This window comes from Meles meles, chromosome 12 (assembly GCF_922984935.1).
Source record: "Meles meles chromosome 12, mMelMel3.1 paternal haplotype, whole genome shotgun sequence".
Lineage (NCBI taxonomy): Eukaryota > Metazoa > Chordata > Mammalia > Carnivora > Mustelidae > Meles > Meles meles.
This window is the reverse complement of record NC_060077.1, coordinates 32,014,429-32,042,265: the sequence shown is the minus strand read 5'-3', so window position 1 is coordinate 32,042,265 and position 27,837 is coordinate 32,014,429. Positions and strand designations below refer to the sequence as shown.

Here is a 27,837-nt window from a genome sequence, read left to right as displayed (position 1 = left end):
AGTATAAATTGTGAGCAAGGGTAGCACTGTGTTTCAAAGACCCTAGACTAAAATGAGGAAAACTGTTTTTTTTTTTTTTTAAGGTATTTGTACAGTGGCTGAATTACAGAGATAATTTAATTATGCTTTTATTGTTTCATATGACTTAGCTGCTGCATAGGTCCCAGTGTGAAAGCATGAAAGTGAAGTCAAGGGTACTGGTCTTGAATCTCACAGATACCCCATTTTGACTGGTGATGTCTCGTGATTGGAAGGGGGCTCGTGATGAGAAGGACCTCTTTTTTAAAAAGGTCTGCCTTTACAGTTTGTCCTTTTATTTGGCTGAGAGCTCCTGAGGTGCTCAGCTCATATCACTGCCCATCCTTCTGGAGAAACTTAGAGCAGATTCACTCACCCCAGTCTCTCTTCAAACTGTCTCTACTGGTGCTTTTGTGGTGAACATTTTAAAACCAGAGATACAATTTTACCCTTGACTAAGGATCAGGAAGCAGTAGGGGGTGGGGGTGCGAATTCTTCAGCAATTGCTCATCATCCTAATGGAACATTAATACTCTAAGTGAGGGATCAGTAAACTGTTGGGTTTTGTACAGCCCCAAATAAGAATGGTTTTTATAGTTTTATTTATTTATTTTTAGAAGATTTTATATATTTATTTGCTAGAGAGAGAGAGACAGTGAGAGAGGGAACACAAGCAGGGGGTGTGGGAGAGGGAGAAAGAGGCTCTCTGCTGAGAGCCTGATGCGGGGCTTGGTCCCAGGACATCGGGATCATGACCCAAGCCAAAAGCAGATGCTTAACGACTGAGCCAGCCAGGCGCCCCAGTTTTTATTTTATTTTTTATTTATTTATTTTTTTAAAAAAGATTTCTTATTTATTTGACAGAGAGCACAAGTAGGCAGAGAGGCAGGCAGAGAGAGAGGGAAGCAGACTCCCTGCTGAGCAGAGCGCCCAATGTGGGGCTCGATCCCAGGACCCTGAGATCATGACCTGAGCCGAAGGCAGAGACTTAATCCACTGAGCCACCCAGGTGCCCCCAGTTTTTATATTTTTAAAGAGTTGTAAAAACAGATACGTGACAAAGATCCTATTTATCCCTAAATAGAAAAAGTTGACTGACTACTTGCGTTACTGGCCCAAGTATATTTTTTACTTTTATTATGAATCATAGCACTTTGAATAGTCATATGTGTTCCTTTTGCAAACTCTAACTTTTCCCCTTAATTTTTAGAGGTAGGTTGCTTAAAGGCTTATAATAATAGTGCCAGCCTAGCAATTAGCTCTTGGCCCAGGTAGGGAGGGGAGAGGTTGGTAGATGGAGCCCCCTTGTGGTAGCACATTCTTTACCCTGGCAACTGGAATCTGACAGCAGATTGATTCCCAAAGGAGATTGGTAGGGTTTTCTTGTTTTATTTTATTCTTTGTGATGCTAAATATTTGGTACATCATGTAAAACAAGTTCTTTTTAATCAGTCTAAGGAGGGCTTGACAAGTTTTCGAACTAGAGGAAATTTCCTCTGTGATCCCAGGCTATTTGAAACTAATAGGTACCCCCATCCTACAGTTGAACTTCTAGTCTAGTCTTTTTTCTTTCTTAACCATTTTATTCAGGTATAATTTAAATGCCATAAAATTCACTTACTCTAAGCGTAGAGTTCAGTGTTTTTAGTAAATTTATTGAGCTATGGCACTACCACCATGCTCTGGTTTTAGAACATTTCTGCTACCCCCAAAAGTTCCTTTATTCCTGTTTGCAGTCATTTTCCACTCCCTCCCTCAGCCCTAGGCAGCTACTGATCTGTTTTCTGGCTTTATAGGTTTGCCATTTCTGGACATTTCAAATAAATCATACAACATACAGTCTTTTATACCTGGCTTCCTTCAGCTAGCATAGTATGTTTGAGGTTCATCCACACTGTAGCTTAAATCAGTAGTTAGTTCTTTTTTATGGGTGAGTAAGATTCCAATACTCCACTATTCCATGGATATATCACATTTTGTTTCTCTGTTTACCAGTTTAATGGACATTTGGATTGGTACCAGTTTTTGGTCATTAAGGACATTGCTGCTGTGCACACTTGCCTTCAAGTCTTTGTGTGGATGTATATTTCCATTTTTCTTGGGTAAATGCCTAGGAGTGGAATTGTTGGATCATATGATAATTTTTTTTAGCTTTTTAAAGATACCACCAAACTGTTTTCCAGAATGACTACCATTTTACATTCTTGCCAACAAGGTATGAGCATTCTAGTTTTTGTAACATATATGCAAACTTGATACTGATATTATCTTTTTTTATTATAGCAATTCCATTTGTATATCTTTTTTACTTTACTTTTTTAACCACTCATGTATCTTGTTAGAGAAATGTCTGTTTAAATCTTTTGTCCATTTCTTAGCTGGCTTATTTGTCTTATTGAATTTTGAGGGTTCTTTATATATTCTGGATATAAATCACGTACCAACTATGTGATCTACATATTTTCTCCCAATTTGTAGCTTATCTTTTTATTTTCCTAGTGTATCTTTTAAACAAAAAAGTTTAAATTTGATAAACTGCAGTTTACCAGTTTTTTTCTTTAATGGATCATGATTTTGGAGTCCTACCTGTGCGTGTTTAGCCTAACCCAAGATCATGATTTTCTATTTTTTCTTCTAATGGTTTTTTAGTTTTAATTCTTGCATCTAGGTCCATCGTCTGTTTTGAGTTAATTTTTGTGTATGGTGTGTGGTAAGCTGCTGCTTCTTCTGCTGCTTCTTTCTCTTCTCCTTCCTCTTCTTTGACTTCTTCTTCTTCTTCTTCCTTGTCACCTCTGCCGCCCCCTCCACCCTCTCCTCCTCCTCCTCCTTTCTTTTTTGGTGGAATAAGGGCATTCAGTTGTCCCACCCAGAACCATTTGTTGAAAACACTGTTCTTCCCAAATGAATTATCTAGGCACCTTTGGTAGAAGTCAATTGACCATGAGTAGAAAGATCTATTTCTGGGCTCTCATTTCTATTTCATTGATCCATATGCCCAGCCTTGTGCCAATTACTTGATTACTGTGGCTTTATGGTAAGTTTGAAACCAGATAGTATTGGTAATCCAACTTCGTATTTTTCAAAATAGTTTTTTTTAAGATTTTATTTATTTATTTTAAAAGATTTTATTTATTCATTTGACAGAAAGAGAGAGATCACAAGTAGGCAGAGAGGCAGGCAGAGAGAGAGGGAGAGAAGCAGGCTTCCTGCTGAGCAGAAAGCCCAATGGCTCGATTCCAGGACCCTGAGATCGTGACCTGAGCCAAAAGCAGAGGCTTAACCCACTGAACCACCCAGGCTTCCCTATTTATTTATTTTTAGAGAGTGCACAAGGAGGGGGGCAAGCAGTGGGGGAGGGAGAGGAAGAAGGAGAGAATCTCCAGCGGACTCTGCACTGAGCTCAGAGCCCTACACGGGGCTCAGCTGGATTTCACAACCTTGAGATCATGACCTGAGCCAAAACCCAAAGTCACTGACTGAGCTGTCCAGGTGTGCCCCATGATTGTTTTTGTTTGTAGCTGGATTTGGTTTATTCATATTTTAAGGGCTTTTCTATGTATTTTTGTGATGATTAGTCTGTGGTTTCTTTTTCTTGTAATGTCTCTGACTTTGGAGTTAGGTTAGTATTGGCCTTACAGGGTAAGGTAGGAAGGGGTCCCTTTTCTGCTTTCTGAGTTTGTGAAAGACTTGTTTCTTCTATCATCTTTGAGTATTTGATAGAATTCAATATTGAAAGCCTTCTGAGGTTGGGTTTTTTGTTGTTGTTGTTGTTGTTAGATGGTTTTAAACTAAGAATTCTTTTACTTGCTGTAAATCTGTTCAGATTTTCTTTCTTATGTCAGTTTTGGTAATTGATCTTTCTAGGAATATATATCTGGGTCCTCTAAGTCCTCTCATGTGTTGACATAAAATTGTTTATACCATTCACTCATAATCCTCTTAATTTCTTCAAGATCATCTATGAGGTCCTATCTTTTTTTTTAAAGTTTTTTTTTTTTAAGATTTTATTTATTTATTTGACAGAGAGAGAGATCACAAGTAGGCAGAGAGGCAGGCAGAGAGAGAGGAGGAAGCAGGCTCCCTGTGGAGCAGAGAGCCCGATGTGGGGCTCGATCCCAGGACCCTGAGATCATGACCTGAGCCGAAGGCAGCGGCCCAGTCCACTGAGCCACCCAGGCACCCCCTATCTTTTTTTTTAAATGTATATTTTTTTAATTTTAGAATTATTTATTTATTTGACAGAGAAATCACAAGTAGGCAGAGAGGCAGGCAGAGAGAGACGGGGGAAGCAGGCTCCCTGTTGAGCAGAGAGCCCGATCAGGACCTTGAGACCGTGACCTGAGCCGAAGGCAGAAGCTTAACCCACTGAGCCACCCAGGCACCTAGAGGTCCTCTCTTTATTTCTGATTTTGGTAATTTGGGTCTTATCTGTTTTCTTGATCAGTCTAAGCCTTGTCAGTTTTCTTTTTCTTTTCTTTTTTTTTAAAGATTTTATTTATTTATTTGACAGAGAGATCACAAGTAGGGTGAGCAGCAGGCAGAGAGAGAGGGAGAAGCAGGTTCCCCGCTGAGCAGAGAGCCCAATGTGGGGCTCAATCCCAGGACCCTGAGATCGTGACCTGAGCTGAAGGCAGAGGCTTAACCCACTGAGCCACCCAGGTGCCCTTTTATTTATTTTTTTTTAAGATTTTATTTATTTGTCAGAGCACAAGCAGGGGGAGCAGTAGGCAGAGGGAGAAGCAGGCTCCCCACTGAGCAAGGAGACCAGTGCAGGACTCAATCCCAGGGTGCTGGGATCATGACCTGACCTAAAGGCAGACACTTAACTGGGCCTCCCAGGCGTCCCATTTTCTTGATTGTTGTGAAAAGCCAACTTTTTGTTTTATTGATTTTCTTTTATTATTTTTCTGTTTTCTTTCCCTGATTTTTGCTCTACTCTTAATTTTTATTTTTTGTTGCTTTGGGTTTAGTTTTTTTTTGTAGTTATTAAGGTGGAAACTTACTTTATTGATTTGAGATACTCTTTTCTGATCTTGATGTTTAAGATTAGGTATTTTTCTTTGCGTACTGCCTTAGCTGCAACCCCAAAATTTATATGTTGTGCTTTTTATTTCATTCATTTCAACATATTTTCTAATTTTCTTTGTAATTTATTCTTTGACCCATGGCTTATTTAGAAGTGTGTTGTTGATGGGGCGCCTGGGTGGCTCAGTGGGTTAAAGCCTCTGCCTTCAGCTCAGGTCATGATCTCAGGGTCCTAGGATCAAGCCCTGCATTGGGCTCTCTGCTTAGCAGGGAGCCTGCTTTCCCCTCTCTGCCTGCCTCTCTGCCTGCTTGTGATCTCTCTCTGTCAAATAAATAAATGAAATCTTAAAAAAAAAAAAAAAGAGTTGTGGCTAAATATAATGAAATTTATTATCTTAACTATTTTTTAGTGTACAGTTCAGTGGTATTAAATACATTCATATTGTTGTACACCCATTAAGATCATCCACCTTCAGTACTATTTTCCTTTTGCAAAACTGAAACACTGTACTCATTAAACAGTAACTGCTCATTCCTTCCTCTCCCAGTCCCTAGAACCACCATTCTACTTTCTGTCTCTATGATTTTGGCTAGTCTACACACCTAATATATATAGAATCATACAGTATTTGTTTTTTATGATTGGATTATTTCACTTAGCATGATGTATTTTTTTGTTGCTTGCAATCTTCTTTGATTCAAAGTTTATTTTGTCTGAAATTAACCATCCCTGCTCTCTTTTGATTACAATTTACATGGAATATCTTTTTTCATCCTTTCATTTTGACCTCCTTGTGTCTTTGGATCTAAAGTGAGTCTTCGTAGACAGCATATAGTTGGATCATGTTTTTATATCTGTTCTGCCAGTCTATGTCTTTTGATCCATTTACAGTAATGTATTAATGATGAGGAAGGACTTCTATCATTTCACTATTTGTTTTTCATATACTTTATGCTTTTTTTGTCCATCATTTCCTGTATTACTATCTTTGCTTATGTTCAGTTTATTTTTTTTCAGTGAAAACATTTAAATTTCTTCTTGTTTCTTTTGTGTACATTCTATAGCTCTTTATTGTTTGTTTGTTTGCTGTGGGGACTGTGTTTAACATCCTGAAGTTATAACAGTTTAATATAAAATTTTGCCAGTTTAACATCAATAACATACAAAAAGTCTGTTCTTTTACATCTCCATTCCCACCTCTTTTATTGTTACTGTCACAGAATTACATCTTTATACATAATTTGTCCAAAAGCATAAATTAATAATTCTTTCTAATGCATTCATCTCTTGAGTTATATAGAAAACAAAAAGTGTAGTTACAAACCAGTTATAATACTAGATTTTAGACTACTCATTGATTTTTGTAATGTTTTAGTCTATTAAATCATGTTGAAAACAAAAAGTAGAGTTATAAGCCAAAGTTACAAAAGTACAAGCTTTTATAATCACCCACGTATTTACCTTTATTGGGATCTTTATTTCTTCATATGGCTTTAAATTACTATATAATGTCCTTTCATTTTAATCTGCAGGACTTCCTTTAGTGCTAGTTGTAACAAACTCCCTTAGCTTCTGTTTATCTTAGAATGTCTTTTCTCCCTCATATTTGAAAGACAGATTTGCTGGATATAGGATTCTTGGTTGGCAGGGACTTTGTTTTCCTTTTAGTGATATTACAGTTCTTTTAAAAATTTTATTTCCAAACTGTTTGCTGCTGGCATCTGGGAATTCAATTGATATTTTTGTATATTGACCTCATACCCTGCAGTATTGTTAATAGTTGCCTATTAGTTCTGATAATGGCTTTGTAGATTTATAAATTCCTTGGGATTTTCTTTGTAAAAGTTGTTTGTGAATAAAGGCAGTTTTACTTCCTCCTTCATTTTTATGCCTTTCATTTTTCTCGTGTTATTACAGTAGCTAGGATATCCAGCACAATGCCAGGTAGAAGTGGTCAGAGAAATAATCCTTGTGTTGGTCCTGATTTGGGAGGAAGCAGTATTTCATGTTAGCTCTGAGTTTTGCATAGATACAAAGATCAGAACTTAGCTTTTTATCAGAAGTGGAAACAACAGGAGTCTCTTGCCAGAGGATGGATGCTAAAGTCTTTTTCTAGAACTTAGCCATCCCATTGGATGCTAGCCATGTGACGCTGTTTCAATTTAAATTAATTAAACTTAAATGAAAGTAAAAGTTCAGTTTCCTTAAATGTGTCTTACCAGACACATTTCAAGTACTTAATAGCCATGTGTAGCTAGGGTCTTCCATACTGGGAGTGCAAGTGCAGAACATTTCCAACGTTGTAGAAAATTCTGTTTGACATCACTAATCTAAATTTTAAGACAAAATGACCCTCTTATCTGGAGAAGCTGTTTAATTTGAAGGGGTGATGGTATTCTTTCCTGAAAGTTGGAGGCACCAGACAGAGAAAGAATGTCTTGTTTTTGCTAACTTACCCAGGAAAGTATTTTAAAACTAGAAGATACCAATTTTAAATTGATTCTCTTGATAGTTGCTTCAAAAGAACTAATTTCTGATTGTTATTCATACACTTTTACATTCTTCTGAGGAAGAAGGCTTTTCTCAATATTAAGACATCAAAGTGTGGTTAATTGCACTCAGGCATTTCTTTTCCCTTCTTAATCAGATTAGCTGTAAGTAGTACAACTTAAAGTAATATTAAAAGGATTCAGAATTAAGAGTGTAAGAATTTGTCATTCAGATTTTTAATTTATCTTTCTCTAATCTTCATCACATCAAATACTAGCTGGGAAGACACTTCAAATCTTTAATATTGAAATGAAGAGTAAAATGAAGTCTCATACAATGGCAGAAGAGGTGATATTCTGGAAATGGGTCTCTGTAAACACTGTTGCCCTGGTGACTGAGACCACAGTCTACCACTGGAGCATGGAAGGCGACTCTCAACCTGTGAAGATGTTTGATAGACATGCCAGTCTGGCCGGGTGCCAGATGATCCACTACCGGACTGACGAATACCAGAAGTGGCTGCTCCTCATTGGCATCTCAGCTCAGGTAAGGTTTTGGCTGCCTTTAAGAAGGTCTGATGCAATGTAGAGGTGTAATACTGAAGCTGGTACAGGTGTGAGGCAGAAGAAATAGGCCCAGGCCTAAAAGAAATAGAGGTAACAAGAAATCCAAACTTTGGATCACATAAGAATTTTAAATTAACTTTGGCCCATTGACTACACTGCATTCCATCAGATTACTGATATTCATCCTGAAAACTATTTCTGGCACAGTTTTGAGAGGTTAATTGCTGAGGAATTTTGTAGAGCCACTTGGAATCTACAGGTTTATGGGAGGTAGTTTTGGGGCTCTATTTTAAGGGCTTTAATGGAATATTACTAATTCTTACACTTGTTTAAAGATTTATTTAAGAGAAAACAAGTGAGCACAGGAGGGAGAGGCAGAGGGAGGAGAGGGAGAGAAAATCTTAGCAGACTCCTTGCTGAGCACAGAGCCTGACATGGGGCTTGATCTCACAACCTTGAGATCATGACCTGAGCCGAAACCAAGAGTTAGACACTTAAAACTGACTGTACCACCCAGGGGTTCCTACTAATTCATATACTTTTATGATGAAAGGGGTAACTTTCTGCTGTGCTTCCTTTTTTTGTTCTTGGTGGCTAATCTAGTCACCAGATACCTGACTACAGGATGTATGACTTTAGATCTTTATTAGCTAATGCTGGCCATTAAATTATCTTCCATAGCCTAGTAAGGAAAGTATAAACGTGGGATTCTAGCACCTAGAAAACTGTCAGACATTTGAAGAGAGCACTGTGTGGGAATACCTTAAGTCAGAGAAGCCCCCGACAGAGGGGGCCTCTAAGCTGTGTTTTGCCACATTTAAGAGTGCACTTGGAAAGGAAACTGTGTGAATGGCTCTTTCTGGGAGTCTGGGGTCATCACTTTGGCTGATACCTATCAGATGCTTAAGAGGCAGCTAGAGGGGCAAGGGTAAGAGATGGGTGGAGGCAAGACTGAGGTGCATGCTGCTGGCAGTTGGAATTCTGCAGCAGATTTTAAAGTGAGAGTGATATGATTTATCTTCCTTCTCCGCAGCATAATGGGGTCAAAATAATGCTATCAGTGATGTTGAAGGGGGCCCACCATGAAGACGGGAGGCTGGGAAGCTAGTTGACAGGCAGATACAGGAAGAAAGCCATATAGTGTGTTCTGAAGTAAAGACATATATGAGAAATGTGAAGAGTGAGCGAAGATGGAACAGATACTTCTCTCCACTTTGGGAGTCTCCTCCACTCTCTAACTCCCAGGAGAAGTGAGCCATATGTGATTTAGATGGAAGCACTGGCATTGGAGATGAACAGGAGAGGCAAGGCTTGAGATTTTATATCTCAACACTCAATGTGGGGCTCAAACTCACGACCCTAAGATCAAGAGTCACTTGCTCGGGGTGCCTGGGTGGCTCAGTTGTTTGGTGTCTGCCTTCAGCTCAGGTCATGATGCCAGGGTCCTGGGATTGAGTCCCACATTGGGACCCCTGCTTGGCGGGAAGCCTGCTTATCCCTCTCCCACTCCCCCCTGCTTGTGTTCCCTCTCTCGTTGTGTCTTCCTCTGTCAAATAAATAAATAAAGTCTCGATATATAGGACCCTCAACCAAGGAACAAAATTAGTCACAGTTTAGCATTTATCACTTTTCCCAAGTACTTGCCCAAAATACTTTTTGTTTTTGAATTTCCTCTTTATTTCAGGAAGCTCAGTCTTTGTACTGAATCTGGTCTGGAAATAAATTTGTTCCTCCAGAAATGATGAAGTCTGAAGGGTTGAAATGAAGCTTTAAGCTGATACTTATAAAACTAGATCATAGTTAATTCATTCCACTTTTTAACTGCCTCTAATACTTTTTCAAAATCCCTTTGCTCCGGTTTGACCTGAGTACTTCAAGTATTTTATTCTTCTTAGCCAGAGGTCAGCATATTTTTTCTATAAAGGCTTAGATAGTAAATGTTTTTTGCTTTGTGGGCCAAAAATATTTGGTCTCTGTCACAACTACTCAGCTGTGAAGTTTGTTTTTTTTTTTTAGATTATTTATTTATTTATTTATTTGACAGAGAGAGATCACAAGTAGGCAGAGAGGCAGGCAGAGAGAGAGAGAGAAAGAGAGGGAAGCAGGCTCCCCGCTGAGCAGAGAGCCCGATGCGGGACTCGATCCCAGGACCCTGAGATCATGACCTGAGCCAAAGGCAGCGGCTTAACCCACTGAGCCACCCAGGCGCCCCAGCTGTGAAGTTTTAATACAGGCAGACTTAGACAATATGTAAGTGAATAGCCATGGCTTCATGCCAGTACAACTTTATTTACTGAAACAGTTGGGACAAACCATATTGAAATAAAAAGGATTAGTAGAGACTACTAAGAATATTGTATACCAGTAAATTAAATAACTTAGATGAAAGGACTAATTCCCGGAGAGACATAGATTACTGAAAATGACTCAAGAAGTAGTAGAAATTCTGAGTAGGCCTATACAATAAATTAAGACACTCAATTAGTAATGGAAAAACTACCCACAAAGAAAAACTCTGACCCAGATGGTTTCACTGGTTAATTCTACCAAATAGTCAAAGAAAAATTAGTACTAATCCTTCACAAACTTTTCTAAAACATAGAAGAGGAGGGAGTACCTCTGAGTTCATTCTGTGAGGCCCATCAGTACCCAGATACCAAAAACAAAGACATCACAAGAAAATTGCAGGCCACTTTCTCCTTTGATTGTAGATGCAGAAATCTTCAACAATATACTAGTGAACTGTATCCAGCAACGTATAAAAAAAGTTGTATATCATGACCAAGTGGGACTTACCTGGGAATACCAGGTAGGTTTAATATCCAATAATCAATTCAAATAATGAACAATATTAATGGAATAAAAGACAAAATCTTTTGGTCATCTTAGCAGATGCAGAAAAAAGCATATGATAAAACCCAACACTTTTCATGATAAAAATGCTTAACAAACTAGGAATAGAAAGGAACTTCCTTAACCTGATAAAGGGCTTCAGAGAAAAACAACTAGCATCTTACTTAATAGTGAAAGACTGAAATTTTTCCCAAGATCAGAACAAGACAGAGATACCCACTTTTGCCACTTCTGTTCAACATCAGACTAGAGATCTAGTTAGAGCAATCAGAAAAGAATAAAAAGCATCCTGGTTTGAAAGGAAGAATGATAGCTATCTCTGTTTGCAGATGACATGATTTTATATATTGAAAATATTAAGGTATCTAATAAAGAATTCTAGAACTAACATGTACTATGTTGTAGAGTACAGGATCAGTATACAGAAATCAGTTGTGTTCCTAACACTTGCAATGAACAGTTCAGAAATGAAATTTCATTCACAGTAGCATCAAAAAGAATAAAATACTTAGGGATAAATTTAATGAAAGAAGTATTTAACTTATATCCTTAAAACTTTGAAACACTGTTGAAAGTAATTAAAGAAGATCTAAATAGATGGGAAAACATCTCGTGCTCATAGATCATAATAGTTAATATTTTTAAGATGTTAGTACTCCCCAGCCTAATCTGCAAATTCACTGTAATCCCTATCAGAATATCAGCTAAATTCTTCTTAGAAATTGATAAGCTGACCCTAAAATCATGTAGAATTGCAGGAAACTCAAAATAGCCAAAACAGTCTTGATGAAAAAAACAAAATAAGAGTACTCATACTTCCCAATTTCAAAGCTTGTTACAAACCTACAATGATCAAGACAGTTGGGGCGCCTGGGTGGCTCAGCGGGTTGGGCCTCTGCCTTCCGCTCGGGTCGTGGTCTCAGGGTTCTGGGATTGAGCCCCGCATTGGGCTCTCTGCTCAGTGGGGAGCCTGCTTCCCCCTCTCCCTCTGCCTGCCTCTCTGCCTACTTGTGATCTCTTTCTCTCTGTCAAATAAATAAATAAAATCTTAAAATCAAGACGGTATGGTACTAAAATAGAAATAGACATATAGATCAATAAGGTAGAATTGAGAGTCCATAAATAATACTCTTACATTTATGGTCTGTTGGGTTTTTTTAATAAGGATGCCAAAACAGTTCAACAGAGGAAAGAATAGTCTGTTCAACAAATGGTTTGGGATTACTGGCTGTCCATATATACAAAAGCATGAAGCTAAATCCTACCTCTCATCATACTAAAAATTAACTCAAAATGGATCAGACCCAAATATAAAGGCTGAAGCTGTAAAGCTCTTAGAAGATAACATAGGAGCAAATCTTAGTGACCTTGAGTTAAGTAAAACCTTTGTAAATGCAGCATCAAAAGCATGAGCAACAGAAGAAAAACATATAAAAGCAAAATTAAAATCTTTTGTGCTACAGGGGCACCTGGGTGGCTCAGTGGTTTAAGCCTCTGCCTTCGGCTCAGGTCATGATCCCAGGGTCCTGGGATCAAGTCCCGCATTGGGCTCTCTGCTCGGTGGGGAGCCTGCTTCCTCCTCTCTCTCTCTCTCTGCCTGCCTCTCTGCCTACTTGTGATCTCTCTCTGTCAAATAAATAAATGGAATCTTTAAAAAAAGAAAAAAAAATCTTTTGTGTTACAAATGATACCATCAAGAAAGTGAAGAAAAAACCTGCCATTTGGAGAAAATATTTCAAGATTGTATATCTGATAAGGGACTTGTATCCAGAATATTTAAAGAATCTTACAACTCAGTAATAAAGGCAAAATAAAATATACAATTATTTTTATAAAATATGATTTGAGGGGCTCCTGAGTGGCTCAGTGGGTTAAAGCCTCTGCCTTCCACTCAGGTCATGATCCCAAGGTCCTGGGATCGAGTCCTGCATCAGGCTCTCTGCTCACTGGGGAGCCTGCTTCCCTTCCTCTTTCTACCTGCCTCTCTGCCTACTTGTGATCTGTCAAATAAATAAAATCTTAAAAAAAAAAAAAAAAGATTTGAACAGCTATTTCTCCAAAAAGGTATCTACATGCCCAATAACACATGAAAAGATGTTCAACATCATTAGTCCTTGTGGAAATATAAATTGAAAACACAGTGTGAGGGGCAGCTGGCTGGCTCAGTCAGTAGAGCATGCCACTCTTGATCTCAGATCATGAGTTCAAATCCCACTGTGGGTGAAGAGCTTACTTAACAAAAGAGAAACCCTCCCACAAAATGTGTCACTTCACTGAACCTTCTAGGATGGCTATAATCAAAAATATCAGCAGTAATAAATGTTGCCAAGGGTGTAGAGAAATTGGAACCCTCATACATTGCTGGTGGGAATGTAAAACACATAGCTATGAGGGAAAATAGTTTAGCAGTTCCTCCAAAAGTTAAATGTAGAGTTACCATGTGATCTAGAAATTTCACTTATATACCCCAAAGAAATGTAAAACATGTAAAACATAAAATATTACACACAGGACATCAGCAGGAATAGTGAAGTAAGGACCTTTGAAAAATCTTCTCCATAAAAGTAGTGCTGGCAAAAATTCTCAAAATCAGCTTTCTCAGGGGTATCCAGGTGGCCCAGTCAGTTAAGCCGCTGCCTTTGGCTCTGGTCATGATCCCAGGGTCCTGGGATTGAGCCCCACATTGGGCTCCCTGCTCAGTGGAGAGCCTGCTTCTCCCTTTCCCTCTGTCTACTACTCTGCCTACCTGTGCTCTCTCTCTCTCTGTCATATAAGTAAATAAAATATACATATATATTTTTAGAAAAAACAGCTTTTTCAGAGTTCTGGAAATTAACCATAGGTTTACAAAAATCCAAAGAACTTTTATTTAAGAAAATTTGCTACATCTCAGAATAGCAAGCTTGGCGACGTTTTAACTCGTGCTGTTCCCATCCCTCTTTGTACAGTTTTCTGATGGCCTTGATAACCAACAGTTCCACCAACTGGTAAAATACAGCAACCTTACAGCCTCTGAAGGAGGCTAGGAAGGTTTAGAGGTCCCCCAAAAGCACCTTTCCTAGAGAAATGTCATTATTTGACCTACTTAGTAGTTCCTTGGAAATCTCCACTCACAAACCTTGCCTTTTATTTGATTTGACTCACTCTTGCTTGGTGCAAATGGCCTTATCTCTTGGGACACTTGGATACACTATCAGCAGCAATTGTTTAACATCACAGCTGCCTGTGGAGAGTTTAGTAGTTGAGAAAAATAAGAAACCGGCTTTAAAAAAATTTTTTTTTAAAGATTTTATTTATTTATTTGATAGACAGAGATCACAAATGGGCAGAGAGGCAGCAGAGAGAGAGGGGGAAGCAGGCTCCCTGCTGAGCAGAGAGCCTGATGCGGGGCTCCATCCCAGGACCCTGGGATCATGACCTGAGCTGAAGGCAGAGACTTTAACCCACTGAGCCACCCAGGTACCCCCGGCTTTAAAATTTTTTAAATGAAAAACTGTGGAATGAGATGTTCCCAGGGGCTTTCAAAAGTTTCAGCATATTCTTGGGAAACTAGACGACTATGTACATGCACAGAGCTCTACACCTGCCCAAGAAAGAATTGACAGGGCCTTAAGCCCTGACTGATCTTGAGGCTCTGTACAAGCAGGATGTGAAGGCCGAAGGCCAATGCAGTATTGTAAGCTGCCTGCCAGAGTATTGAAGGCATGTCTCAACATACATATACTCTCTCAGCAAAGGCTGAGATTCAAGGCATTTAAGGAATCGCTTTCAAATTATTAACTGACCACTAAGCTCAGTGGAGACCTCAGTGAACACATCTGACAAAGAATACAGACTTACAGAATTAGTTCAGGAAATTTGTTAAGCAACTACAATAAACCCAGGAAGTGGGGGTGGGGGGCAGTATCTGATTTCCAAAGTTGTCACTTTATGTTATTTAAAGTTTCCAGCTTTCAACAATAGCAGCAAAAATGAAATATGCAAAGAAACAAAGTGTGGCCCGTACTCAAAGGGGAAGAATTAGTCAGTAGGGACTGTTTTGAGGAAGCCCAGACATTGGAGTAACTTTCAAAAAGACTGTAAGTCAGCTATTTTAAATATTTTCAAAGAAAATGGGAAGCATGCCCAAAAACTAAAGGAAAGTATAAGAACACTGTCTTTCCATATAAACCATAACAATAAAGAACTAGGAGGTATTTAAAACAACAACCACCTATGGGATGCCTGGCTGGCTCAGTTGGTTGTGCCTTGGCCTCAGGGTTGAGCTCAGGCCCCATGTTGGGCACAGAGCCTACTTTAAAAACAAAACAAAAGTCTCATAGGTTTGTAGAATACTATTCAAGTGGGCCAGTACACATACTGAAAGTCACGCAAGAAGGAGAGAAAGAAAGGGGAAGAAAGAATATTTGAAGAAATAATGGCCCTGAACATAGCAAATTTGATGAAAACCATTAATCTGCAGAACCAGGAACCTCAAAGAGATCCACACCCAGATATATCATAATTAAACTATCAAAAAACAAAGAATCTTGACAACAGTAAGAAAGAAGCAAACTAATCTTGTACAGTGGACTCTCCATAAGATTAACAACTGATTCCTTATGAGAAAGCATCCAGGCCAGAAGGCAGTGGTATGATATAACCAAAATGCTTTAAAAAAATTAAGAGATTGTCAACAAGAATTCTATATCCAGCAAAATTCTTCAACGAATGAAGGGGAGATTAAGGCATTACCAAGTAACAAAAGCTGAGAATTTGTCTCTAATAGATCTGCCCTATAAGAAATACTGAAGAAAGGATGAATACCCAACATTTGCTTCAGCATGGATGGGACTGGAAGAGATTATGCTAAGTGAAATAAGTCAAACAGAGAAAGACGATTATCATATGATCTCACATATTTGTGGAACATAAGGAATAGCATGGAGGACATTAGGTTAAGGAAAGGAAAATGAAGGGAGGGAAGTCAGAGGGGGAAACAAACCATGAGTGACTATGGACTCCGGGAATCAAACTGAGGGTTTTAGAGGGAAGGGAGGTGATGGGGGGTGGTGAGCCTGGTGATGGATATTAAGGAGGGCACATATTGCATGGAGACCTGGGTGTTACATGCAAACAATGAGTCATGGAACACTGCATCGAAAACTCATGATGCACTGTATAGTGACTAGCATAATAAAATTAATTAATTAATTTAGAAAAAAAGAGATATACTCAAGAGAATCTTTCAGGTGGAAATGAAGGGACCCAAGTCAGTAACCCAAACCCACATGAAGAAATAAAGAACACTGGTATGAGCAACTGTATAGGTAAATATAAAAGACTATATAGAGGTAGTTTTGTTTGACTCTCTTCTTGTGAATTAAAAGATGACTACTGAAGCAATAATTATAAATCTGTGTTAATAGGTATATAAAATAGATAAATATGCACTTTTATGACAATAGAACAAAGGCAAGGAAGGAATGGAGCTATAAAGGAGCAAAATTTTTGTATAATACAGAAATTATATTGATACAAATCCAAATTAGATTGTTACAAGTGAGGACATTAATTGTAATCCTGAGGCAGCCACAAAGAAAATGACTTTTTTTTTTTTAAAGATTTTATTTATTTGACAGACAGAGATCACAAGCAGGCAGAGAGGCAGACAGAGAGAGAGGAGGAAGCAGGCTCCCTGCCAAGCAGAGAGCCCGATGCGGGGCTCAAACCCAGGATCCTGGGATCATGACCTGAGCTGAAGGCAGAGGCTTTAACCCACTGAGCCACCCAGGCGCCCCAGAAAATGACTTTTTAAAAAAAACCACAAAAGGAATAACAAGATAATCAAAATGACACACTAGAAAATATCTAACACAAAACAAGTTGGTAATGAAATAATAGAGGAGCAAAGAAGACATAAAACATATAGGGAAAAAATTGTTAACTGGCAGAAGTAAATCTTACCCTATCGTAGTTGCATCAAGTGGATTGAACACTTAAAAGGCAGAGATTGGCAGAATATTAAAAAAAAAAAACACACACCATAATCCCACTATATATGCTGTCTACTGGAGAGACACTTTAAATTCAAAGATAGAGTGGGTTGAAAAAAGGATGGGAAAGATATACCATGCAAACTGTATCCAAAAGAGAGGTGGATTGGCTATCTTAATATCAGATTTTTATCATAAAAATTGTTACTGGGGTGGCTAGGTGGCTCAGTTATGTGTCTGCCTTCTTCAGTTCAGGTCATGGTCTCAGGATCCTGGGATTGAGCCTTGCATCAGGCTCTCTGCTCAGCAGTGAGTCTGCTTTTTCCTCTCCCTCTATGATTCCTCTGGCTCTCATTCTCTCTCAAATAAATAAAATCTTTAAAAAATATATAAAAAATGTTACTGAAAACTGAAGTAAAATGTTCATAGCAGTATTATGTATATTTTTTTAAGTTTTTTTTTTTTTTTTTTTTTTTTTTTTAAAGAGAAGGAGTGGGGAGGAGCAAAGGAAGAGAGAGAATGTTAAGTAGGCTCCATGCCCAGTGCAGAGCCCAGTGCTGGTCTAGATCTGGCAACCCTGAGATCATGACCTGAGCCAAAATCAAGTTTTAGATGCTTATCCGACTGAGCCATCTAGTGACCCTTTAAGTTTTTAATTTTTTTAAGATTTATTTATTTATATTAGAGCACGAGTCGGGGAGGGGCAGAAGGAGAGGGAAACAATCTTAAGCAGTTCTGTGCTGAGCCCAACACAGACCTTGGTCCCACGACCCTGAGATAATGATGTGAATATAAATCGAGAGTGGAACATGTAACTGAAACTGAGGTACATCCAGGTACACCACCCACCTTGAGTTTTAATTTAAATTCCAGTTAGTTAACATACCGTGTAATATTGGTTTCAGGTGTACAATACAGTGATTCAGCACTTTCAGTAAAACACCTGGTGCTCATCACAAGTGCACTCCTTAATTTGCACCACTTATTTAACCCCTGCCCACCCCCCCCCCCCCCCGCCATCTCCTCTCTGGTAACCATCAGTTACAACATTACTTGTTGTAGCCAAAAGGTAGGAAACATTCCAAATGTCCATCAGCTGATAAATGCATAAATAAAATGTATATCCATACAGTGGAATATTTATTTGACATAAAAAGTAGTACAGTTGACCCGTGAACAACGTGGGTTTGAACTGCGTGGGTTTACTTAGACATAAGTTTTTTTCAGTATGTGCAATATAGTACTGTAAATCTTTTTTCTCAACATTTCCTTTTCTATAGCTTTATTGTTAAGAATGCAGTGTATAATACATAGAAGATACAAAATTTATGTTATTTGACTATATGTTATTGGTAAGGTTTCTGGTCAACAGTAAGCTATTAGTAGTTAAGTTTTTGGAGAATCAGAAGTTATACATGGATTTGCCCATGTCAGGGGTCCATGACCCTAAATTCCACATTGCTCAAGAGTCATCTGTACTGATATATGCTATATACCATGACCATTCTTAATCTTGGAAATATTAAGTAAGTGAAACATATCAGCACAAAAACCACATATTGTATGATTCCATTTTTATGAGACATTCAGAATAGTTATCCACAGAGACAGAAAATGGATAAGTAATTGCCTTGACTGGGGGTGGAACGTAGGAGGTGGGAATGGGGATTGGCTGCTAATGAGGTTTCTCTTAAGGGATGAAAGTGTTTTAAAAGTACATTGTGGTGATGGTTGTACAATCCTGTGAATACACTGAAAAACATTGGATTGTATATTTCAGATGAATGAATTATATGGTAAATGAATCATATATCAATAAAGTTGTTAAAAATACCTTTAAGAGTCATGCTCATTTATAAGGAAATCATCGTGTTTGAAAAATAATTTGAAAGAAAAGATTATAAATCACAGTGTTACTTATTTGTGGTTTGCTGACAAAAAGAAAAACCAATAAATAAAAAACCCAAGCTAAAAGCTTTTTACTCACTGTACTTTTGACACCAAAGCTGTTGGCTTTTCTACACCAAACAGTTCTCTGATTCTCTGTGGACACTAACTGGGTGTCCAAGAATTAGTGTAGACCCCACAAGTTAAGGGTTCAATCCCACAAGACTGCCCCCATGCCTTCAGATGCCAGTCTCAAGTCCCAGGCTCCTAGCAGCTCTGACCAACAAGCTATAAATTAGGGGTTCCCATGACCCCCTTCTCTGGTTTGATAATTTGCTAGAATGGCTCCTATAACCCAGGAAGGCACTTTACTTACTGGTTCATTAAAAAGGATACAACTTAGGAACAGCCAAATGGAAGAGATGCATAAGGCAAGGCATGGAGGAAGGGTGTATGCATGGAACTTTCATTCCCTGTACAGGCCTTCCACCCTCCCAGCACCTTGACGCTAGGAGCTTTCTGAATTCTGTAATTCAGGGGTTTCTATATATTTTTTCATTGGTCATTGGTGATTAACTCTGTCTCCAGTCCCCATTCCCTTCCCTGAGGTCAGGATGTGGTGGAACTTAAAGTTCCAAACCAGAAGCTATTTGTGTCATGAAGATGTACCTCTCACTCATATCACTTAGGAAATTGCAAGGGTTTTAGGAGTTCTATGGCAGGAACAAGGGACAAAGACTGGATATGTATTTCTTATTTTTATCATACTATCACACAAGCATTTAGCAACAACAAAAACCTATGGGCATAAGGATAGACATGTAGACCAATGGAATAGAACTGAAAGTTTAGGAATAAAGCATACATCTGTGGCCAATTGATTTTTTTTTTTTAATTTCATTTATTTAGAGAGAGAGAGAGACAGCTTGAGGGAGAGGGACAGAGAGAGAGAACCTAAAGCAGACTCCACACCAATGTGGGGCTCAGTTCCAGGACCCTGAGATCACGATCTGAGCTAAAACCGAGAGTCAAACACTTAACCAGCTGTGCCATGCAGCTGATCTTGGCCAGTTGATTTTTGACAATCAAAGGGGAAAGACTATTCTCTTCAACAGGTAGTGCTGGCACACCATGGTATTCAAATGCAGGATAATGGAGTGGATTCCTACCTTGTATCATCTATAAAAATTAACTCAGGGCTCTCGGGTAGCTCAGTTGGTTGAGCATCCAACTCTTGATTTTGGCTCAGGTCATTATCTCAGGGTTGTGAGGTTGAGCTGGGCCTGGATCCTGCTTAAGATTCTCTCTTTCTCTCCCCCTCTACCCCTTCTCCAGCTCACACTCACTCACTCTTTCTCAAAATAAATAAATCTTTAAAAATTAACTCAAAATGGATCAAATAAATATAAGAGGCAAAACTGATGACATGAAGAATATTCATGACTTTGTATTTGGCTATGGATTTTTAGACATAATACCCAAAGCATGAGCAACAAAAGAAAAAAATAGGTAAATTGGACTTCATCAAAATTAAAAACATTTGTGAATCAAAAGACATGGTCAAGAAAGTGAAAAGACAACCTAAAGAATGGAAATGTTTGTACATCATTTATCTGAGAAGAGTCTAGTATCTAGAATATTTAGAGACACTTATAACTCAACAACAAAAAGATGTCTTGGGGCGCCTGGGTGGCTCAGTGGGTTAAGCCTCTGCCTTCAGCTCAGGTCATGATCTCAGGGGATCGAGTCCCGCATCGGCTTTCTGCCCAGCAGGGAGCCTGCTTCCCTCTCTCTTTCTGCCTGACTCTCTGCCTACTTGTGATCTCTCTCTGTCAAATAAATAAATTTATTTTTTTTTAAGATTTTATTTATTTATTTGACAGATAGAGATCACAAGTAGGGAGAGAGGCAGGCAGAGAGAGAGAGAGAGAGAGGAGGAAGCAGGCTCCCTGCCAAGCAGAGAGCCCGATGCGGGGCTCGATCCCAGGACCCTGAGATCATGACCTGAGCCGAAGGCAGCGGCTTAATCCACTGAGCCACCCAGGCGCCCCCAAATAAATAAATTTAAAAAAAAAAAAGATGCCTCAATTAGAAAATGGGCAAAAAAACTTGAACAGACATTTGTCCAGAGATATACAAGTAGCCAACAAGCACATTAAAAGGTGTTCAGCATCCTTAGTAACTGGGGAATTGCAAATCAAAACCACAATGAGGTACCACCCACTGGGATGGTTGTAATTTTTTTTTAAAGATTTTATTTATTTATTTGACAGACAGAGATTACAAGTAGGCAGAGAGGCAGACAGAGAGGGAGGAAGCAGGCTCCCTGCTGAGCAGAGAGCCTGATGCGGGGCTTGATTCTAGGACACTGGGATCATGACCTGAGCCGAAGGCAGAGGTTTAACCCACTGAGCCACCCAGGCGCCCCAGGATGGTTGTAATTTGTTTAAAAATATTAAAAGATTTTATTTATTTATTTGACAGAGATCACACGTAGGCAGAGAGGCAGGCAGAAAGAGGAAGAGAAGCAGGCTCCCTACTGAACAGAGAGCCCGATGCAGAGTTTGATCCCAGGACCCTGGGATCATGACCTGAGCCGAAGGCAGAGGCTTTATCCCACTGAGTCACCCAGGCGCCCCTAATTTTTTAATTGAGCTGTAAATTGAGCTCAATTTTAAATTAAGCTGTAATTTTTTGGCAAGGATGCAGAGTTACTGGAATCCTTGTATGTCAGTAGTGGGAATGTTAAATGGTTCAGCTCCAGTGGAAAACAGATTGATGATTCCTCAAAAACTTTAACATAAAGTTCCTGTTTGACCTAGCAATTCCACTCCTAGGTAGCTATCCACGAAAAATGAGGAAAACACTCCCATACAAAAACTTGTGCACAAATATTCATAGCAGCATTATTTATAATAGCTAAAAGATGAAGACAACCCAAATGTTTACCACTGGATGAATGGATAAACAAAATGTGATTTATATATAAAATGGAGTATCACTTAGCCCTAAAAAGGAATAAAGTACTGATACAGGCTACAACATAGATAAACCTAGAAAACCTCACTGAGTGAAACAAGTCAGACATAAAAGGGCACATACTTTGATTCCATTTATACGAAATCTTTAGGCAAATCTGTAGAGACAAAAATTGGTGGTTTCCATGGGTTGGGGAGCAGGGAGATGGGGACTTTTTATAGGCACAGGGATTTTTTTAGATGATGAAAATGTTTTGGAACTACACAGAGGGGATAGAGACACAACATTGTGAATGTTCTAAATGCCACTGAATTGAATCCTTCAAAATGGGTAGTTATAGGTTATTTAGTGAATGTCATCTCAACAAAAAGGAGGCAGGAGGAGAATGTGGAGGGTAGATTTTGGCCTTCAGGCCCCAGTTTGCAACCTCTTGTCTAAGCATTTGCAAACGTTTCCCCTTTGTTAGAAACAGCTTTTGCTTTTCACCTTGTGACCTCTTACTCCAGCTTACTTGTCACCAAGGAAGCCTTTCCTGACCCACCAGACTGAGTGAGCGGAGTCACAGCATCTCACTCTATCCTGGGCCATAGCAGTTAGCACCCTGTGTTGCTGTTGCTTGCTTCCTTGCCAGAAACCCTTATCATGTGTCCTTAAGGGTTGCATTCACTTTCATTATCCTTAGCTCCTTGCATGGTGCCTGGTGCAAAAGGAAGCATTTTTGCATTGAATCTTTGTCAGCTGCAGTCCTGAATATGCACTTTCCCGAAGCGCATAATACGCAACACCCCTGCAAGATGGACTTTATTAGGCAGGAGACTTAAGGCTCACAAGCAGGTCACTGGCTCAGGGCCAGATGTGTAGCCTCTGCGTGGGTCCAGGAAGACAGCCAGTGCAGAAGTCCAGGTCTCAGTCTTGATCTCAGGTGTTCTCTCTGCTCCACCTCTTCTTGGCTTTAGTCTTTTCTAGCATTGGGCCTCAAAAATGCTGTCTCCATATTGTCTCCAATTTTCCCATCCTCACCTGGGAGGGTGAGTCTCGTCCTATCCTTACTGTTACTTAAGAATTCTCTTGCTCGTTCTTCTGCTAGAGTGCACACACCAGTTTACCAGTTGCTGCCCTGTTCTTCCCTCCTTCCAGCTCTTGGCAACCATTCGTCTGCTCTGTCTCTCTGGATTTCCCCATTTTGGATGTTTCATATGGGGTCTTTGTGAATGGCTTCTTTCACTTTGCCTGTTTTCAAGGTTCATCATGTTGTAGCATGAATTGGTACTTTGCATAGTACTTCAGCATAAGTGTCTTCAGTAGAAAAGTACAAAGGAAATGTTCTTTAAAAAGAAAAATGTTGAAGCTTTTGTTCGCCTTTCTATGGAGTGAGGGTAGGTGGCAGATACACTGGGGATCTGAATTTACCCACAGACTGCAGAGGGGCTCATTCGACTGTGATAGCTATTCGAATGTTGGATTCTAGGGGCTTGAGCTGTGATGCTATCATGTCTCATTTACTTAGATCTCTTTACTTTGCTTCTTGAGCATTTGACACTGGATATAAATATATAGAAATTCTTCGCTTTCTAGAAAATAGAAGTTCTAAGTTTTATAAAAGATATTAGCCTAATTAATTAAAAAAAGATATTAGCCTTATTGGGGGTTACTAAATACAGTTTTTGCTATTTATAAATTTCAGAAAACCCAATTTTCAAAATTAGCCCATTATCTCCTCCTCCTGATGAAACTACTCTTTTTAACATTTTAGTTTTTCTTCCCAAGACTTACTTTATATGAGTATTTATGTGTATGCATAGAATGTACGTATATATAGATTTACATGTACAAACATTGAATGTACACTTATACACATCCACAAACATGTATAAATGCCTACCTACGTGTATACACACATTTTACATTTAACAAATTGGGACCACTATCTTACTGTTTTGTAGTCTTATTTTCTCCCTGGTGTTTGCGGCCATCTTTCCACATCAAATGTAGAGTTGTATCATGTCTTTAATATCTTTTTTTAAAATATTTTATTTATTTGACAGAGAGAAATCACAACTAGACAGAGAGGCAGGCAGAGAGAGAGGAGGAAGCAGGCTCCTTGCGGAGCAGAGAGCCCGATGTGGGGCTTGATCCCAGGACCCTGGGATCATGACCTGAGCGGAAGGCAGAGGCTTTAACCCATTGAGCCACCCAGGTGCCCTGTATCGTGTCTTTAATATCTAATAGGCTTGATTTTTATTAGAGAAACTATTATCAACATGTGAGACTTTGATTTTAGGAACATTTGTTTTAACAATTCATATTCTCTCTTTTCTCTCCCTTTCATTGCAAAATGTCTTGTCTTAGCAAAACCGTGTCGTTGGGGCAATGCAGCTCTACTCTGTGGATAGGAAGGTTTCACAACCCATAGAAGGCCATGCTGCTGCTTTTGCAGAGTTCAAGAGTGAGGGGAATGCCAAGCCTGCCACCCTTTTCTGCTTTGCTGTACGTAGTCCCGCAGGGGGCAAGGTAAGCTCTCCACTTTGTCTTCACCCTCAGAAAAGTGTCCTGAGTGAGTGTTGGGAGTCTCTGTCCAAGTGTAAATGTTTAGCCAATGTTTCAAGACCAGTTTATAGTTGGGAGTGGGGAACAGCCTGCAGGTGCTTCATGGAAATGAAAGTTCTTAGAGTATTTAGAGCAACACTCTGTTGTACATGTTGGTGGTTTCACAGCCAGTCTTTGTAAAGTCAGTAATGTGAGGTCAGCTCTACCAATTAATTGGTCCCTTTGCCCTAAAAAAGTCCTCTTTGACAGAGTCTCTTGAGTGTGGGCTACGCACACGTGGTTTCTGTTCTCACGCAGCTGGCTCGTGGAGGCAACAGCTGTGAAAGAGCCAATGTACACTATCCTAATATAAGGCGTGGGTCCTGTGTGCTTCTGGCCAGGTAGTGGGAGCTGCAGAGTGGAGGCCATGCTCTGGTAGCAGGTTGAGTTTTATTAGGCTCAAGCACCTGGCTAGTATCTGTTCACCGGGGTTGCTGTGGGCAGAGATATGAGGTGTAAGAATTCAGGATGTTGGATAGACCTGCGGTTCCATAGTTGCGTCACTCACCTCGAGAGTAGCCTTAAAACAGTGTCCTTATCTCAGTATACTCTAGTCAGAAATACTTCCTGAAGTCATTATTTTGAGTTGGTCACTGGCCCTCAAGTGTTCCCCAAAGAAGACTGCTAAATCAGTATGTGGTCCCAAACTTCATCATCTTAAATATTCTTCACTGGATACTTTGGTCTCCTGTGTAATATACATCATGCCTTCCTTAGCTGAGAACCAGCAGAAAAATAAGAGGCAAAATGTCTTATACTGAGGCTTTCTACCTTGTCACAGACAGAGCTAGGCAGCCACAGGCACACCTTGTAAAGGCAGAACCTGTCTTGCCAAGCTCCCTGTGAAGAAGAACACACCAGAACAAGCCCCCTGTAATTCAGGTGTGCCCATTTATCTCCTAGACTCAGCTGTGAAGCAGGCAGTTCCCCTCAGGGCAGAGCTGCGGCTAGGAACAGTCTTCCATGGTGGGGACCCCCCACAGCAGCCATCCCAAGAGCCACCTCATTTTGTGGTTGAATCTCACTTCCCCTACCACAGTGGCAGGTGTGGTTCCCTTCAGTAGACCTCTCAGCCTTTGCCTCCTGTGCACACCCCTTCTAGTCCAGCCCAGCTGCAATTACGGGAATGGCTCGGTAGTCCCCTCATATGGATCTGAGTTTTGTCTGGACTCCAGTTCCTTGTTTCTTTCTTTTTTTTTTTTTTTTTCCCCTTGTTCTTTTCTTATAGGAAGTACCACTTGCTGATAGTTGTGCCCTTCTCCCGCCACCTTCCAAAGAAGCCTGGCTTTCTTACCCATGCCTCTGCTTCTGTTGACAGTTTCCCCATCCTTCCCAACTCCCAAGCAAGAAACACGGCCCACGAGCTCCATTCTATTCCTGTTACCACTGTCCATCCTCTAGCAAGTCTCACTTCTATGGCAGATGAAGCCCTTGTTACCCATATTTGGGTTAGAGAATAGTCATTTATTAGATCCTCAGACCAATCCCACCCCTCAAAAAGAATTTTCCCAAACTACCATTTCTTTTAAGTGCCCATATGCTAAGAGTTTAGTCTCCCTGCATCTTAACTTGCAGTGGCCCCTGCTCACTTGCTACATTAGCCCTCCCCTTCTAGCCCATCTCGCTGCATACCTCAAGCCTCTTTGGTGTTTCCCCCTCCTCTCTGCCAGGCCAAATCCACACTATTCTCTAAGTTTACACTCATCAGTTTCTTCTGCTGGGCACCCCCTCCAACCCCTGTCGCTTTGTGTCTTTGACCACCCTTACTTGTGATTTTTTCCAGACTTGTTATAGCTTTGGTACCTTTCCATTAGATGAGAGGAACTTGAAGCTGTTCTGATAAAAGGAGGGATGGAGCCCCTTATCCACTCTCATTCTTCCTGATTCTCCAAAGATTCTTATGAACCCCCCTCCCCAAGCAAAACCTTGAGAAGCTCTCAGGCCTTTGGCACAATCGACTGTCTTGTGAGTTTGGCATTCAGTTACAAGATCTTGTCTACTAACTGATTTGTCTTAGTCTGAGCCATGTCTAGCAGAGCCCCTTGTTTCATGGGCTTCTACACTAAAGTCCAGAGAGGGGAGAAGCAATTCAGCCAACATGCTGGAACTAAATGTTGCTCAGGTTTCCAGTGTTGTTTTTTCCTGTATCCTTGATGGTGGGCAGCAGGTTAGTGAGTAGCATGAGCACTCCAACAGAGAGACTGTCTTTTTTCTTTGTAAGTTTTATCATTAGACCTACAAAGTGTGGGCTGTGGCTCTGCTTACCAGTGAGCATCAGTCTGCCACCAATATGTTTACTTGGATTGACTTAAATTTCTTTTCTAGTTGCACATAATTGAAGTCGGACAGCCTGCAGCAGGAAACCAGCCTTTCGTAAAGAAAGCTGTGGATGTGTTTTTCCCTCCAGAGGCTCAGACTGATTTCCCAGTGGCTATGCAGGTATGAATGTGCTGCCCACTACATGAGTTAGAACAAATATGGATCTGGGGTGGTGGTGGGGAACAGCAGGTAGCAGGTTCCTGTGCTTCAGAAGATGCCTGAATAGATATATTAGAACATGAAGAAGATAACATTGATGCCCATGTTCTAGCTCATGCTGTGTTAACATTCTCTGGAAGGGAGCACTCTTTTTCTGCAAACAGGGACTTTGTCCAACTCACATACCAAAGTCCCAGGCCTTTTCCTTTTTATTACAAAAGATTAGATGTTCTCTGTAGTACAGAAATATAAAGAAGAAAACAATCTTTATAGCTGAACTAATTGGATGTTTACCACTAGATGAATGATCAGATCTCACTATTTGTCATATTTAAAAAGTTAGATACACTTTCTCAACAAAATTGGGATCATATTTATATATTTAAGATCATATAATCTACTCTCCCTTTTTATTTTTTTGCCTAGTACATCATAGGCATTTGGTATGACATAAGGTATGACATTCCTTGTTAATATTTTGAGAAGTAAACATTTATTTTTAGGCACATACCATAATTGTAGGATGGTTTAGCTGTTGGCTTTTTTTCTGTTCTCACATATTTGACAATACTTAATGATGATTTCTTTTTAAATTTTTTTTAAATGATAATTTTTAAAGCTTGATTTCTGGAAATAGATATGTAATCAAATACATTTTTCCCCACAAAGAGAAATTGACCTTTTTTTTGTTTTAGAGAAATATATATTGTCCATAAATTTCCAACAATATCGATAAACATAACAGTAGAATTAAATAGCAACTGAAATCCTACTCCACTGCTAACTGTGACTGCCCCTTTGGAAATTTTTTCATATGCATGCATTTGCGAAGATATATACAAATGGGTTCTTTTTTTTTTTTTTTAAGATTTTATTTATGTGTCAGAGAGAGAGAGAAAAAGCAGGGGAAGCAGCTGGCAGAGGGAGAAACAGGCTCCCTGCTAAGCAGGTGCCCGATGTAGGACTCGATCCCAAGACC

At 39.6% G+C, this 27,837-nt stretch overlaps 1 protein-coding gene across 2 annotated transcripts in view; it reads left to right on the top strand.

Annotated features, from left to right (window-relative positions):
- Positions 1-27,837, top strand: part of CLTCL1 (clathrin heavy chain like 1) — a 97,770-nt gene that overhangs the window by 13,686 nt on the left and 56,247 nt on the right. For both annotated transcript variants that reach the window (XM_046026090.1, XM_046026091.1), the window contains exons 3-5: positions 7,812-8,080; positions 24,144-24,305; positions 26,706-26,819. In XM_046026090.1, coding sequence (XP_045882046.1) covers positions 7,812-8,080; positions 24,144-24,305; positions 26,706-26,819 — 545 coding nt within the window. The remainder of the gene's footprint in view (positions 1-7,811; positions 8,081-24,143; positions 24,306-26,705; positions 26,820-27,837) is intronic.